Source organism: Nannospalax galili, unplaced genomic scaffold (genome assembly GCF_000622305.1).
Source record: "Nannospalax galili isolate Female #2095 unplaced genomic scaffold, S.galili_v1.0 scaffold485, whole genome shotgun sequence".
Lineage (NCBI taxonomy): Eukaryota > Metazoa > Chordata > Mammalia > Rodentia > Spalacidae > Nannospalax > Nannospalax galili.
Genome location: NW_008354534.1, coordinates 299,438 through 316,865, shown reverse-complemented (window position 1 = coordinate 316,865; position 17,428 = coordinate 299,438). Strand labels below are relative to the sequence as shown.

Below are 17,428 nucleotides of genomic sequence, written 5' to 3'. Positions count from 1 at the left end.
TTATGGAAAATTTGAAAATACTATCTTTTTTTTTTTTTTTGAGACAGGGTTTCCCTGTAGCCCCAGCTGTCCTGGAACTCACTATGTAGACCAGGCTGGCCTTGAGCTCACAGAGATCTGCCTGCCTCTGCCTCCCAAGTGCTAGGATTAAAGGCGTGCGCCCATCTTTAGAGAGTTCTCACTATTGCTAGATAAACAGAGAGCAGGTTTGAATCTCCTCCTCTTCTTCCTCCTTTTCCTCTTTTCATACTGGACAAAGTGCTAATGTTGAGTTACATCCACATCCCTTGATGAGGCTTCTTTATAAGTTCTATTTTGTTTCCTGTTGCTGTTGAAACAAATTACCACAAATTTAGTGACGTAGAGCAACACAAATTTATTTTCTTAGAGTTCTGGAGTTCAGAAGTCTAAAATCAGGGCAGGTAGTAGGCCAGTCTTCCATCTAAATATTCTAGAGAAAAACTCAGTGTTTGCTTTTTCTTACTTCTATAGGCCACCTGTATCCCTTGGCTCATGGTCCCTTCCATCTTCAAGCTAGCTCTTTAGCCTCTGTATCTATTACTTCTCCTTCCTTTGACTTTTATTATCTTCTTTTTGGTGGTGGTCTTGTGATTACTTGGTTTTTGGTTTTTTTTGAGCAGGGTCTCCCTGTAGCACCATCTATCCTGGAACTCAACGTGTAGACCAGGCTGGCCTTTCACTCACAGAGATCCAGTGGCTTCTGTGCCACCAAGCCTGGCTTTGTGATTTCTTTTAAGTGCCTCCTTAATCCAGTTTAATCTTATCATGTCAAGATTATTACTAACAGGGCTCTGGCATTTATAGCCATACCACGTGAGTGCACCTGATCTCAAGATTATTACTAACATCTGCAAAATTCTTTTTTAAAAAAGGTTTTATTTCTTATTTAATGTGCATGAGTATACTGCGTGCATGTATGTAAGTGTACCTGTGTCATGCAGTGCCCACAGAGGTCAGAAGAGGGTGTTGGATCCCCTGGAATTGGAGTTACAAATGGTTGTTAGTTACCGTGTGGGTGCTGGGAACCAAACCTGGGTCCTCTGCAAGAACAGCCAGTGCTCTTAACCACTGAGGCATCTCCTAAGCCCCTGCAAAGTTCTTTTTACATTGATTCGTTTTGGTGCCTATTATGCAGCTTACTACAAGAGGCTTGGTGTGTGCCTTCTACAGTTAGAGAATGTGTATTCTTCCCAGGTTCAAATTCATCAGAATTGACAGCCTACTGAGGTGTAAAATTAAAATTTGAGTGATTCAGAATTATACGGGGCATATTTCTGACTATAATGTAGCTATGATACCAACTGATAATGAAAAGATAAAATTTAAAAACCTAAATGGTGGTTAGGAATGTAGCTCGGTAGAGAACTTACCTAGCCCAGTTTTGTTCCCTAGCACCTATAAGGCTAGGTGTGGTGGCACAGTCCTGTAATCCCAGGATTCCAGAGGTAGAAACAGGAGTATCAGAAAGTTCCACAGTAGCCTCAGCTACATAGCAAGTTTGAGGCTAGCTTCAGCTCCAGAAACCCTCTTCAAGCCTCTACAGGCACACCCACACACATGGCGTATACACATAAATAAAAGTAAGTCTTTTATTTTTTTTTAATTTTTATTTCAGGGTCTCCCTGTAGCCCCAGCTGGCCTGGAACTCACTATGTAGACCAGGCTGGCCTTGAACTCACAGAGATCCGCCTGCCTCCACCTCCCAAGTGCTAGGATCAAAGGCATGTGCTACCACGCCTGGCCCAAAAGTAAGTCTTTTGAAAAATAAATTAGGCTGAGCATGGTGGCCCACACCTTTGATCCCAGCACTTGGGAGGCAGAAGCAGGCAGATCTCTGTGAGTTCAAGGCAAGCTGAGGCTACAGGGAGACCCTGTATCAAAAAGACCAAAAATTTAATTAATTAAAAATAAAAAAGAGGGGGCTGAAGAGGTGGCTCAACATTTAAGAGCTCTTGCAGAAGACCTGGATTTGAATCCTAGCATCCACATGGTGGCTAACATCTGTAACTCCAAAAAAGCTAAAAGGTGTGCATGGTAGCATATGCCTGTATTCCCAGCACTCGGGAGGCAGAGACTTGCTGCTGTAAGTTCAAGGCTAGCCAGGTCTACATAAGGAGACCCTTTCTGGAAAAACTAAATAACAAAATAAAAATTTTCATTTGAGTGTGGTTGAGCCTACTTGCCTGTATTATAGCACTCATGAAGCTGAAGCAGAAAGATTTCCGTGTACTTGAGGCCAACTTGGATTACATAGTGAGTTCTAGGCCAGCTTGGGCAACAGTGTAGGACTCTGATTACAGACAAACAAAAGAAAAAGAGCTTTAAAGGGTTGGTTCGTTTGTGTTTATTTCCCTTATAAGTACATTTTTTTTGTCTTTCCAGCTGCACGTTATGAAGAAGGGGAGTCGGAAGCAGAGAGCATCGCTTCCTTTATGGATGTTTCAAATCCTTTTTATCAGCTTTATGACACAGTTAGGAGCTGTCGAAATAACCAAGGGCAGTTAATAGCTGAACCTTTTCTCCATTTGCCTTCAAAGAAAAAATACCCAGATTATTATCAGCAGATTAAAATGCCCATATCACTTCAACAGATCAGGTAAAATTGCTTCTACATTACTTAGTGTAAAGATGTGTTTTCTTGTAGTTGAGCCTGCACATATATATTCCTTCCTCAAACAGATAAAGATATCAGAAGTAAAAATTTTAAGCCATCTGTCGTATAACTGAGTAAGAAAAAAAATCTTCATGCTTACACTGTTTTTTGGGTTTTCTTTTATTTTTGTTTCTTTGTTTCTTTGATTTGAGACAAGGTCTCACTGGGTAGCCCTCAGGCTGGCCTCAAACTCGTAGAAATTCACCTGTCTTCTGCCTCATGAAATTTTAAAAGTTTGTATGCAGTTCGTTGTAGGGTTTAGTCAATAGAGACTTTTCAACTTGTACAAAGAACATACAGCCTGTCTGAGAGTCCGTGATTAGTAATAACACGAGTATCTAAGATTCCTGAATTTTTAGGGCTTTTAAGTAAAATAAGAAGAGCCCTTACCTTTGAACTATGCTGGTGTTTATAGATGACTGCATTGGAAGGGTGATAGTGAATGGACTCTTGACAGGTCTGCCTCTCATGCCCCATCAAAGGAGCCCTCTTCCAGTCCTTGAGTATCTCCCCTGGAGCCCAGTGCATTGTTTTAAATGCATCTTCATGGCCTTCTCACTAATTTTCCTTTCTATAACCTGTATGAACTGGAATGGCCTCTTATTTCAGAAACCAGTAGTTCACCATGATTCTTCATTGAGTTAGATTGTTTATTTATTTATACATTTTTTGTTGTTGTTCTTTTTTGAGGCAGAGTCTCCTAGTAGCCCCAATTGGCCTGGAAATTGCTGTGTAGACAGGCTGGCCTCAAACTCACAGAGATCCGCCTGCCTATGCTTCCCAAGTGCTAGGACTAAAGGCATGTGCTACCACTCCTGGCTCTTTGAGTTAGCTTTAAAAACTCTTAATTTTTTCCCCTCAGGGTTTTTTCACTGGGTGTTTATTTAGTGTATTTATTGTCATTACTGACCATTCTATCAGGTCCTTTTCTGTAGTTTTTTTTTCTTCCAGATTGTTAGGTAAACTATGGTGCTTTTGGTTCCTTGCTGTTTAGCTGGAAAGACACTTGCACGTCTTCTACTCACTGCTAGCACTAAAGACGTTGTGCTTAGGAAGGTTTTTGTGTTATACTTTCAGGAAGAGTGGTTGGTAGTTTTCAGAATAGAAAGTCATAGTCATTTATTTGTCTCTCACAGAACAAAGCTAAAGAACCAAGAATATGAAACTTTAGATCATTTGGAGTGTGATCTGAATTTAATGTTTGAAAATGCCAAACGCTATAATGTTCCCAATTCAGCCATCTATAAGCGTGTTCTGAAACTGCAGCAAGTTATGCAGGTATGATTTCCTAGTTTCACTGTTTGTTGTATGGATCATTGAAATAGTTTCATGTGTTTTGGGTGACCTTTTGAAATGTGTGATCATCACCAGGAACACTGAGCCATTTGTTTCCACTATAAGTATTGCTGAGTATTTTTTAATATTTTATTTATTTTTATTTTATATGTATGAGTATATTGCCTGCATGTGTGTAAGTGCACCTATGTCGTGCAATGCCTACGGAGGTCAGAAGAAGGCATTGGATTCCCCCGGCACTGGAGTTACAGACAGTTGTTAGCTGCCATGTGGGTGCTGGTAATTTAACCTGGGTCCTCTGCAAGAGCAGCCAGTGCTTTTAACCACTGAACCATATCTCCAACCCATTACTGAATACTTTTTAAGACTTGTCAGACTTATAGAGGAAAACAGTAGTTTGAATAATGTAAACTTCGTGAGTAGAGGAAGCAGGAATTTGTCTCTGGAGGGAGGGGTGTTCGTAGGATTTGCAGCAAGTTACCCTTCAATTCCAGTTGATATTGTGTCATCTACATTTTACCCTTTTGGTTCTAGACTTTGTTAAAAATAGGGCTAGTCTTGTGGGCCAAATGGTTCAAACCTGTAATCCAAACACTCAGGAGGAGACTGAGGCAGGATGATTCTGAGTTACTGGTTAGCTTGGGTTATATAGGAAGACCCTGCCTCATAATAAATAAATGAATGAAGAAGGGAGGGAGGGATGAGGAACAGAGGAATGGAGGGATAGAGGGAAGGAAGGAAGGAAGCTGGCTTAGGAGAAAGCACATCTGAAAGCTAATTAATCGTAGTGTCTAAGAGTTTGTCAGATCTCTCTTGAGGGAACCTGAGGCTACTGGTCATCTAGGAATTGTAGGGCAGAAGAGTAGATAGGAAATACAAATTGAGTCTATTCCACAAGTTCGGTTTTGTTTGGTTTTGTTTTTAAATTATGTGTGAGTGTCTGTGTGGGTATATATGCATGCGAGTACAGGTGCCCAAAGAGTCCAGAATGCGTCAGATCCCACAGAGCCGGAGTTACGGGCAGTTGTGAGCCACCTGACGTGTGTTGGGAACTGGACTTGGTTCCTCTAGAAGGACAGTGAATGTTCTTAACCACTGAGCCATTTCTCCAGCCCAAGGTTTTTTATTATTTTTATTTCTGTGTGTACATGTGCCTGTGTGAGGAAGTCAGGGGACAACTTGAAGGAGTCATTTCTCTCTTTTTTTTTAGATTTTATTTTAATATTGTGTGTGTGCCTGTGTCTGTATATGTATATGTATATGTATATGTATATGTATATGTATATGTGTAGGTGTCCTCAGAAGAGAGCATCAGATCCCCTGGAGCTGAAGTTATAGGCAGTTGTGAACTTCTTGATGTGGGTGTTGGGAACCATGCTTAGGTCTTGTGAAAAAACAGGAAATGTTCTTAACCACTGAGCCATCTCTCTAGCCCCTCATTTCTCTACCATGTAGGTCTTGGGGTGGGGGGCGGGAGGATCAAATGCAGGTCATCGGGCTTGACAGCAAATGCCTTTATCAGGTGAGTGTCTCACCAACCTGTATCTCACAATGTTTCTGGAAAGATAAGGAAGCAACAAAGGCAATTTTTAAATCACTCATAGACTCTTCGTTTTTATGATCAACGCTGATACTTAGTATGGTGAACTTCATGTGTCCCCTTTGCTATGTTTTCACATCTGTTCTCTAAGCCTGCTGTGCTTGGGGTATCAGCTGTGTTTGGCAGAAGGTCTTAAAAAATGTATGTGTTGGGAGGTCTAGATCTTCACCTCTCATGTTAACATTTTCTTAGGCATACTGCTCCTAAAAGTCAGGTGCTGAAGATCCCCTTTGAATTGTTTAGCTTAAATATGCCCACCAGTATAGGGTTACATAGCTGACCCTACAGTTTGACTCAATGTTTTTAACCAGTCTATGCCCTTCACAGTTGTAAGTGCTCTAGCTAACATTGATTTTTTTTTCTATAAATATAAATCCACTTTTCTAACCTACTTTTCTGTCGTGCAGGCTTTTGTTAAATTAGGTTATTGAAAATGTGTAAAGATCATTTAATTTTGTGTATCCTGTGCATAGTTGTAACTTTCTGAATGAACGTGGTATATCTAGCTCTTTAACATTCATGTATTCATAGGAATGCCTGACAGAGTGAGGCTGACTCCTAGGATCTGCTCTGTTTTAGGCAAAGAAGAAGGAGCTTGCCAGGAGAGATGACATTGAAGATGGAGACAGCATGATCTCTTCAGCCACTTCTGATACTGGTAGTGCCAAAAGAAAAAGGTCTGTGTTCTCCTCATAGCTGGAACTAGCTCAGTTCCTCTTTGTTTTGTTTTAGGTGAGAGCAGAAAAGAAAAAAAAAAAAAGCTATAAAGTATGAATTCTGTTAAAAGCTTTAAATATAGCTGGGCATGGTGACGCATGCCTTTAATCCTAACACTCAGGAGGTAGAGGCAGGTGGATGTGAGTCCCAGGCCAACTGGGGCTACAAGGAGACCCTGTCTCAAAAAGACCAAAAAAGGAAAAAAAACAAACAAACAAAAAAAAAACCTTTCAATATTTGATAGTGTGTCTTCTTTTAGATTTTATTTGTAAATTAGACAGTTTTTCTTTTTTACAAGTACCATATTTACTCTTAAATGACAGAGAAAAATTGCATGTAGCTTGGCAAAACATCTTTTTATTGTCTAGGTTACTTTTTTAAGGTGGCATTTTAAAAGTGCCATTTAAAACCTTATTTAGATAATTTCTTCATATTGAATTACAAAGACGAAATATGACCTAAGATAAGAAAGGTAAAGGGAAAAATAAGTATTGCCACTGCAGTGAAGGAACTCGTTGCTCTGATCTTTCCATTTTCCCTGTTAACTTAGTCTCTGTTTATGACTTTGAGAATAAATAAATTACAGTTTTTTAAATCAGTAAAATGTTAAGGTAATTATTTGGATGAGATTCTTTTGTTTTGTTTCAATTTTTTCCTTTCTAACCATTCTTTCAACATCCCTAAACCATTCTTCCTCTCTTGAGTGTTGTGGAAGGGAACCTTACTGTAAGATTCTGAGACTGGAGTCATATAAGGAATCACGCAAAACCATCCTTGGACTTTCTCTGGCCTGATCATTGTGAAACACCATATTCTCCCTCGGTGTGAACTGTTCTACACTCTTTTCAGCAGCAGTCAATCAGGGAGGATACTTGAACAGTGAATAATCCAGTAACTAATTGCAGGGCTTGACAGATTCAGAATTGAATGAAGTCGGTAGTAGCTTTTGACACAGTTCTTTATGTGTACTAAAAGATTTACTATGTGTAGTAAAAGAAAGTTCTATAAAGTGATTTAGAAAGGAAAAGCTGCCCTATCTTCCCCTCTTAAAGGACATTTGGGAAACTTTTTTTTTTTTTTTTTTTTTTTTTGGTCTTTTTGAGACAGGGTCTCCTTGTAGCCCCAGCTGTCCTGGAACTCACTATGTAGACCAGGCTGGCCTTGACCTCCCAGAGATCCACCTGCCTCTGCCTTCCAGGTGCTGGGATTAAAGGCCTTCGCCACCACACCTGGCGCTGGGAAACATTTTTTAACTTTGAAAATAGCTGCAATGCTGTGCTGTTACTAGTAACTGAATTGATTAGGGGGCCCTGAGCTGCCATTCTCTTTCATTACTTGCTTATGAATCTCATCATCTGAGTTCTTAATTCCCTTTTATGCCAGGGACAATGGAGGAGAAATGTGAAACCAGATCAGAGATAACCAAGTCAAGAACATCTTTAGTTAATTTTATAGTTAGTTCTCTTCAGCATTACCTATGTTTTCCATATCAGTCACCAGTCAAAGACAAAAACTTCTCAGGCAAAAGAAGTTAATGGAGGAAAAATTTTGATAGTGTAGTTACTGCACACACTGGATGCAAGAACCATATTAAATTAGTTTAGTATTATGAAAGCAGTTCCAAAAAAGCATTAACCCAAGCCAGATATTTAAGAATTACATATCCCCTTGTCCTGTAGTTAGATTACATGAAACTTATTGCTCTTAAATTTCAATAAAAAGAAGCCGTATGTTACTAAAATAACAATAAAATAATAAATTCCATTTCATACAAAAAGTCTCTATACAAAGAGATTTCCTAGGAAATGCTTTATATAATAAAGTGAAAAATAAGAGAACAACTACCAGAGCAAATGTGAATGGATGTTAAAAGATTGAGAGATAATTAGGTTCTATAATTGGTCGCTAACAAAATAACTTGCTGGCCTTTTAGGTTGAAAGGTTTTGGTAATAAGAAGTAGATTTCTGCAGAAGTCAAGAGCTATTTCCAAAATACCAGTTGACTCCTAAGTAACTGATAGGATTCTATTTGTGCCTTTTTTTTTTTTTAACTTTTAAAAATTTAATTTACTATTTTTATTTTATGTGTATGCGTGTATTGCCTGCATGTAGGCAAGTGCACTCGTGTCATGGCAATGCCCGTGGAGGTCAGAAGAGGTTGTCGGATCCCCTGGGACTGGAGTTACAGACAGTCGTTAGCTGCCATATGGGTGCTGGGATTCGAACCTGTGTCTTCTGCAAGAACAACCTGTCTTCTTAACTGTTGAGCCATCTCTCCAGCCCCGTGCTGTGCCTTATTTTTTTAATACTAAGTAGTATGAGAAAAGAAATTGATTGTGGGAGAAATTGATATATTCTCTTCATTCTGATAAGGCATTTTCTTCCTAACCTCTAGCGCAAAATCCACTTTCTGTTTTCTGTGTTGAAATGTTCTAAGTGATAATGATCTTTTATCCCCTGGACCAAGTAATCTTTTTCTCAACCATATTTGGTTTATGCATGACCCTCCAATGTTGCTTGTTTTATTTCTCTTCACATGTACTATTTGTTTCTGCTTTCCCAGGAACACTCATGACAGTGAGATGTTGGGTCTCAGGAGGCTATCCAGGTGTGCAGACCTTTTTTAATGCATAAACATACTTTTAATTCTTCTGTGGCATGGTCAGTACTGACAATACAAAAAGTAAAGATTTATGCATGTAACAAACATATTTGGGGTGCCAGTTTATTTTATGAATAAAGAAAGCAGTACAGTTTAGAAGTCTACTTAGAAATATCTAAATTAGCCTCCACATGTTTAGTACTACTCTGAATTTGTTGCTAGGTTTCTTTTCCACTATCACTGTGGCTGTGCTGCTTTAGCAAAAAATAAAGGCTGTTAATAGAGTGACATTGCTAGTGAACAGGGCTGGCATCTCAGGAATGTCTTACTGATTGGGGTGGTGGAAGGATCAGAATCAGCATTGACAATCCAAATAATCAGTGCCTATAAGCACTTTTGCTGTGTTGGGCTAGTGCTTCTAGATAGTTCCACAGTCTCTGAAATTGGATCCTGTCCACATCCGATTTCAATAAAGGTATCCATTTCTTTAATACATCTTTTTGCTTGTTACTTAGAATTCTTCAATACAGCCTATGAGCTACCATGTTACAGTGCTGAGTGATAACTGTGTAGTGCTTTTACTCACACATTTACTCTCTGACATTCACAGTGTCAGTTGCTTACAGAATAGAGTACTCTTACAGATCATTTAGTCCTCTTTTATACATGCCTGGAAGTTAATGGCCACAGAAAGAGGCAGGTTAGAAATAAGCAAAATTAAGTGGGAGCCATGTAATAAAGTAATTGCACAAGATGCACAGCTATATAGTTGCATAAAAATGTTGCCTTGGGGACTAGAGATATGTCAGCAGTTAAGAACCCTCGCTGCTCTTCCAGCACCCATATCTGGAAGCTCACAGCTAACTATAACTCAAGCTCTTAGGGGATCCAACACCCTCTTCTGGCCTCCACAGGCATCTATATTTATGTGCACATACCTACACACAGACACATAAATAAAAAATAATAATAGCAAATCTTTTTAAAATGTTGCCTGATTGCCCAAATAGCTTTATGAAAGATTATTTCTATTCCTTCTTCCTTTTTGAAAATTTAAATGTACTAAAGTTGTCATATATACCTCACACTAGCTAATTACAGCTATTCTCATCTTCCTAATTTTTTTTCCTTAAGGAAAGTTTTTTGAGCCAGCTAATAGTAACTCATACCCATAACCCAGCACATGAGTCCTAGAACAGGAGAATTTGCTGAGTTTGAGCCAGCCATGGTAGTAAGTTCCAAGCTAGCTGGAGCTACAGAGTAAGAACCTATCTGTTAATTAATTAAATGTTTTGGGCTAGATAATAAATTTCAGAAAAGACCACAGATTATATTCTTTTATAGCTTTCATAGTATAGGGCAACAAGTCTGGGTGTTAAGAGAAGTACAAATGGGAACCATTTATGGAGTACTGATGTAACTTGAGTTCTATAGAGTGTGTGCTCAAATTCAAACTTCAGCTGTTTGAATTGGATCTCAGTGCTTTGGGATCTAAGCCTCAATCTGCAAAAGGAAATGATGGCAGTACCTCACAGTTGGTCAATATGTTGAAAGCCATTAGATCTGGGCCAAGCTGCAGTGAGTCCTCAGTAAGGGTAGCTCTTTACTATTTCTGGAGGTATACCTGTTGACGTGATTTGGTAGGTTTCAGTTTGGTTTTACTCAGATATTGCCAGTTTTGGATGACTCACTGGGAAAGATGAAGTTTCTTTCCTTGAGGGCTTGAGGATGAAATACAGCAAGCTTTATAAAGGGAGAACTTTTGTATTTACTTAGCTACAAGAATCACTGAAGCTCTTAGAGCAGGGAACTAAGGGCTGTGAGACCTTAAGCCCATAAACAGAGTTGACTTTTATTAGACTTTTGGTAAATACTAGCTTTGGGGAAAGCAAGGGACATTGTAAAAGCAGCATGATTATCAGCCCTGATTATCTTTTCAATGGCCTTAGGCATTAATTTGGTCTTGACGCCTCAGTTTTTAATTCTGTAGAGCTTGGATAATAATTGTGCCCAGTTCTCAATGTTTGACTATTTAGCAGATGATGAAAGTGTTTACATAACCTGATATAAATACTCATATAATCATAGTAGGAGTTTTGTTGGTACATATTCAAGACAGTACATAAAATAATAAATAGAGCTTCACAAAAAGAAGCTCTTGGAGGGTCAGTCACAAAGGATTAGGGTCAGAACTAACCCTGGGGCATGAAATTGAAAAGAAACTCAGATCTAGAAGGGCTATAGAAGTATTCTAGAATTTGCTAATAGCAGAGAGGGATAAAAGGTGACTATGATTCCAGTGTTTCAGGTCAAGTGGGGCTCAGAAGGATGGCGATGATGGTCCCAGGAAATTAGCCATTCATCTCATGGTGGTGGCCCACTCCTGTAATCATAGGGGCTGCATCCAAGAGGCTAAGGCAGGAAGATCACCATGAGTTCAAGGCCCCCCTGTGTTACCACATGAGAACCTGTTGGAAAAACAAAAAGGCTGCCATGGAATCAGAACAGAGACTAGAGCCCCTTTTCACTCATAATCTTTGTGCAAAATAGAAAGGGCATCCATTCATTTAAGACACTTAACTTTCATATGCTAGAAGCTTGCTATACTATACTGATTTTTTAAAAAATATTATTCTTAAAAATATTTTTGTTTTTATTTTATGTGTATGGGTGTATTGCCTGCATGTGTGTAAGTGCACCTGTGTTGTACAATGCCCTTGGAGGTCAGAAGAGGGCGTTGAATCCCCTGGAACTGAAATTATGGATGGTTGTTAGCCACCATGTGGGTGCTGGGAATCAAACACAGGTCCTCTGCAAGGACAGTACTCTTAACCGCTGAGCCATCTTTCCAGCCCCTTATTTATTATTTTTTATTTTATGTGTTTGAGTATATTGCCTGCGTGGATGTAAGTGTAGTCCTCTTCTGACCTCGTACAGTGCCCACAGAGGTCAGAAGAGCACGTCAGATTCCCCTGGAACTGGAGTTATGGACAGTTGATAGCTCTCATGTGAGTGCTGGGAATTGAACCTGAGTCCTCTAAAACAGCAGCCAGTGCTCTTAACTGCTGAGCCGTCGCTCCAGCTCCTGTACTATACTGATATTAATTAATACAGGATTTTTTATGGCCCATCTCCTGTAAAATTATTTTTATTACAGCGTCTGTGATCTGACTTGGAATCCTCTTAAGTATGGTCCCTTCAGTACAATGATAAACAGCCTTGATTTTTATTCCCTGGATCTGTTTTAGCTGGGCATGGTGGCTCATGCTTGTCCTCTTAGCACTTGGGAAACAGAAGCAGGAGGATTCTGAGTTTGAGGCTAGCCTGAGCTGCATAGTAATGAGACTGTGTTGAATGGAAAAGGTATTTTAGCCAGGAGTGGTAGTAAGCAAATATATGCAATGCCAGCAGTCAGTAGTAATGAGACAGGAGTTCCTGAGTTTTAGGCTAGCCTGTGTTATGAGACCCTGTCTCAGGGAGAGAAGAGAATTTATTTATTTAATTTCTCTCTTTTTTTTTTTTTTTTGGCCTTTTTGAGACAGGGTCTCCCTGTTCCCTGTAGCCCCAGCTGGCCTAGAACTTGCTATATCAACCAGACTGACCTTGAACTCACAGGGATCCACTTGCCTCTGCCCCCCAATTGCTGGAATTAAAGGCATACCACAGATCTGTCTCAAAAAGACCAAAAAAACAAACAAACAAACAAAAAAAAAAACATTAAAGTCTGCCATAGATGCAGACTCAAATGAGTATTCATAGCTTCATGCAGAAAAGTCTCATGATAATTGGGAGTGGTATGCTGAATCCTGGAAGGGAATAGGATTGATCTTATGGCCCCATTCTGTCTGTGACTGAAGTGTTCTGCTTCTTGGAACTCCTAGAATGAAGAAGACTGATTTCATTCTGAATTCTCTAATGAGCTCTTTTAAGCTTACCACATAAAACTGAATTCTTGCATCTTTCTTTTATAAAGTCAAGCTCCACATGTGAAATATTTCTAAACAAACCATATCTGGCTTGAATAGATTTAAGTATGACTTTCTGTGACTTGATTCAGGTTCTGAAATTTTCTCTCAGGGTAGTTGCTGAAGGTTGAAGTTGTCTGTGTTGTGATCTCTGCCCTGTGGAGCTCTACAATATTGGAGCTTTGTCCCACAGTGTCACCCATATTTTCTCTTTGAAGAAGTACTTTCTTCACAGTGTCACCCATATTTTCTCTTTGAAGAAGTACTGTCCATTAGATGAATTGTCTCCTAGACCGTGTGTCATTTATCTGACATAGAGACACAAAAGAACAGAAGGGAGAAATTGGGAGAACGATCCTAGGTCCACAGAGGAAGATGAGCAGTCAGAATAAAGTCACAGTGGTGAGGATAAGCCCAATCCTGAGAACCAGAGGTTCTTTTTCTTCTTTTCTCCTAATTAGGTCATTATCAGCTTGTCTTGAGCTTCATTACACTAATAGGTGTTCCTGAGATTTGACATAAGAATGGTTTTTCAACTGCTGACTATTCTTTTATTTGCCCTCTCCCCCTCGTGGGCTTTTGTTTTTTTTCAGACAGGATTTTATGTAGCCCAACTGCCCTAAACTTGCTATGAATCCCAAAATGACCTTGAACTTCTAATCCTCTTATCTCCAACTCCAAAGTGCTGGAATTAAGCTGTTCACTGCTAGGCCTGGGTTCTGTTTCTATTTTTAAAAGACATTATCTTAAAATTGAGGAAATATCTGGCCACTTTATGACCCAGTGAGAATATAGTCAGAGGACTAGGCTAAGAGACGCCTATAACAGCATAGGCTTGTTTTTTTTAAGAAATGAACTTAAGGGGCTGGAGAGATGGCTCAGCAGTTAAGAACACTGGCTGTTCTTACAGAAGACCCAGTTCGAATCCCAGCATCCACACGGCAGCTAAAGACTGTCCATAACTCCAGTTCCAGGGGATCCGACAGCCTCTTCTGTCCTCTACAGGCATTGCACGACACGGGTGCACTTATCTACATGCAGGCAATACACACATACACATAAAAATAATAAAGAAAATATTTTTAAAAATTAAAAAAAAAATGAACTTAAGATTTCCATCTGACAGGGGCTGGAGAGATGACTCAGTAGTTAAGAGCACTGGCTGCTCTTGCAGAGGACTGGGTTCAGTTCCCAGCACCCACATGGCAGCTATCATCTGTAATTCTAGTTCCAGGGGATCCGATGCCCTCTTCTGACCTCCATGGACAGTATTGCATGACATGGGTGCACTTAACATACATTTAGGTAGTACACACAACACATAATTAATATTTTTTTAGAAAAATGAGAAACAGCTAAAAATATTCACCTCTAAGTAATAAGTACTATATTATAAGATTTTGGCAAATACTTGTTGAATAGAAATTAAATCATAAGCCATTTCTTGTTTTACCTCCCTGACCACTTGGAGACAGCTGTGTAGACTGACTAGAATTTATTGATATCCTGAAGTCATACTGGAAGATGAACTCTTTGAGTAATTACTGAGCAGTCTCCCTTGGACATTTCATTTAGCTTCTCTGAGCCAGTTCTCTCAGCAGTTAGGAGATGAGACCATTTGTTGTCTTGGGCCCTTTCTGAACTCTGCCAGTCTTGTCCTTTTTTCTCTGCCACTCATACCAGTTTCTCAGTATCGCAGTTCACTTGTGGAATTTGGAGAACCAAGTCAGTGCAAGAGAGACTTGTGCCCATTATGGAGATAATGGTTTGGCAGTTAGTTTTTTTTCTGACAAGCAGAAGTATACTGTTGTTTAGGAGTAGTTGTGTTAACAGATGGAACACTTCTAATTTTTAGGCTGTTTTGTCTGTGTTTAGAAGTGAAGTGTTAATGGAAATAGCTAGTTTTATTGCACTATTTGTCTCAAAACCAATAAATGTATTTCAGTTGATTATAGAATTTCATTTTCTTTTGGTATCAGACAGTATCTTTTTTTCAAACATTGTATTTCATGAGCTACTTAGCAGGTTTGTTGGAGTTGACTGGTTGCTCCTACCAGGATCACTGTTCAAACCATTTTGGGGAAACTTTCTTAATACACACCTTCCAACATGTTTACTATGTCTGTGGCATATGTAATCAATACATTATAATTATCGTGAAGCACTTGTCCACAGATTAATTTATTTCATTTTGTGTTTATCCTTGGATAAAGAAAACTGAACCTCTTGTCATTTTTCCCCTTTTCTACCTTCCCCCTCAACAGTAAAAAGAACATAAGAAAACAGCGAATGAAAATTTTATTCAATGTTGTTCTTGAAGCTCGAGAGCCAGGTTCAGGCAGAAGACTTTGTGATCTGTTTATGGTTAAACCATCCAAGAAGGACTATCCTGATTATTATAAAATCATCTTAGAGCCAATGGACTTGAAAATAATTGAGCATAACATCCGCAATGACAAATATGCAGGTGAAGAGGGAATGATGGAAGACATGAAACTCATGTTCCGCAATGCCAGGCACTACAATGAGGAGGGTTCCCAGGTAATGAGGGATCCTAGAGTGGACACATTTTTCTGGTAGACTAATGCATTATCAAAGATCAGATCTAGTCTTTCTCTCTCTCTCTCTCTCTGTGTGTGTGTGTGTGACACCTACCTGAGTGTGTGGGTACACATGCCCATACATGTGCGTGTATGGGGAAGCCAGAGGAGAGCATCAGGTGTCTTCCTCAATCACTCTGTCTTTATTACTGACTAGAAGCTTGCCATTTCAGCTAGACTGACTGCCCAGCATGCCCTCAGGATCTGCCTGACTCTGTCCCCCAGTACTGGGATTATAGGCACATGCAGCCACACCTAGTTTTTTTGGTGGGTGCTGGGGGACTTAAGCTCAGGTCTTCATGCCTACAGAGCAAGTACCCTTACCCAATGAGCTATCAGCCCTTTGGAGCTTTTCTATAGACAAGACTTAACTGTGAAGTCCTGACTGGCCTGGAACTCACTATATAGACAAGGCTGACCTCAAACTTACAGAGATCCACCTGTCTCTTGAGTGCTGAGATTAAAGCATGTGCCACCACACCCAGACCCATTTTTGGCCTTTTGAGTAAAGGTATCACATTGTCAGACTGGCTTTGAACTTGTGATCCTTGTCCCTTTGCCTCTTCTTGTTGACATGCACTACCACAACTAGCCAGCTCTACTTGACTCAATGTTTAGTGACTATTTTAATATATTGTCTCTTAGTTGCTTAAAATGGGAGACGGTACATTATTGCACTTTGTAGTCTGATATCCTCAATTTAAATCCTGCTCTGTGCTGGGGAGATGGTTTGGTCTGAAATGCTTGCTATCCAATCATGAGTTCAGATCACTAGCACCTATGTAAAAAGCCAGGTATGGCAGCACACATAATCCCAGCTCTGGGGAATCATGACAGGAGAATCCTTAGGGCTTAGCCAGTCTGACCAAATTGATGAGTTTCAGGTTCAGTGAGAGACCTTGTCTCAAAAATATAAAACGGAGATGTGATTGAGGAAAACATCCTACCTCAGCCTCTGGCTTCATCTCTCTCTCTCTCTCTCTCTCTCTCTCTCTCTCTTTCTCTCTCTCTCTCTCCCTCTCCCCCCTCTCTCCCCCTCTCTCCCTCTCTCTCCTTTCTCTCTCTTTCTCTCATATATAGTGAGTACTAGGCCAGCCAGGGCTACATAAATGAGACTGTCTCAAAAAAACCAAAATAATGATGATGGTGGTGGTGATGATAATAAAAATAAGTAAAATTAAAAATCAATCCTGCTTTGCTAGTCTCTGTGTAATTAATTTATCCTTCCTGAGCCTTGTTTTCGTTATGTATAATTGAGGAATTATCACTCTGGGTTTATTGTAGAATATAAAAGAGATACTGAGTATTTTTTAAAATACTTATATACTGAATATGTACTCCAATAAAAGTGAGGAACATTAAAGTATTTTATCTTTTAAGTTTATTTTTTAAAGATTTTTTTAAAGCTCTAAATATGTTATTTAAAACATTAAATATGTGAATGTGAGTGCAGGTGCTCTCAGAGTCCAGAAGAAGGTATTGGATTCCCTGGAGCTGCAATTTATAGGCAGTTCTGAGCCACCTGACATGGGTGTTGGGCACCAAGTCCAAGTCCTCTGAAAGAGCAATATACACTCTTAACTGTTGAGCTATCTCTCCAGCCCCTTTATCTTCTTTTTTCTTGGTGGTTGTGCTGGGGATCAAGCTGAGGGTTTTGCGTGCTAGCACATGCTTTAGCACATGCTCTGCCACTCATCTATAGCTTCAGCCCACAGTATTTAATTATCAATACAGTTAAGGCACAGTCTTTCTGTTTTGATACATTTTCGGTTTCATTTTACCCATTTTAAATCTTCCAGAATTAAAATGACATGTTCAAATCATTTTCTTCCTTCTGCTGTTATATTTGAAATAATGTATACATTGAGAATACTTGTAGATTGAAGAAATGGACCTTTATGTAATAGAGATTCATACTGCCCTCGGTATCCCTGGCTATTAGACCACCTAACTATACTGCTAGAAATAAAACGA

General features: G+C 39.5%; 1 protein-coding gene across 33 annotated transcripts in view; it reads left to right on the top strand.

The window, feature by feature from the left end:
• Pbrm1 (polybromo 1) overlaps positions 1 to 17,428 on the top strand; it is a 111,448-nt gene that overhangs the window by 33,059 nt on the left and 60,961 nt on the right. For 23 of the 33 annotated variants that reach the window (XM_017802861.2, XM_029555375.1, XM_029555371.1 and 20 more), the window contains 5 exons: positions 2,404 to 2,617; positions 3,811 to 3,952; positions 6,150 to 6,247; positions 8,851 to 8,895; positions 15,119 to 15,395. In XM_017802861.2, coding sequence (XP_017658350.1) covers positions 2,404 to 2,617; positions 3,811 to 3,952; positions 6,150 to 6,247; positions 8,851 to 8,895; positions 15,119 to 15,395 — 776 coding nt within the window. The remainder of the gene's footprint in view (positions 1 to 2,403; positions 2,618 to 3,810; positions 3,953 to 6,149; positions 6,248 to 8,850; positions 8,896 to 15,118; positions 15,396 to 17,428) is intronic. The other 10 variants (XM_029555372.1, XM_017802863.2, XM_029555367.1 and 7 more) reach the window with 1 other exon arrangement.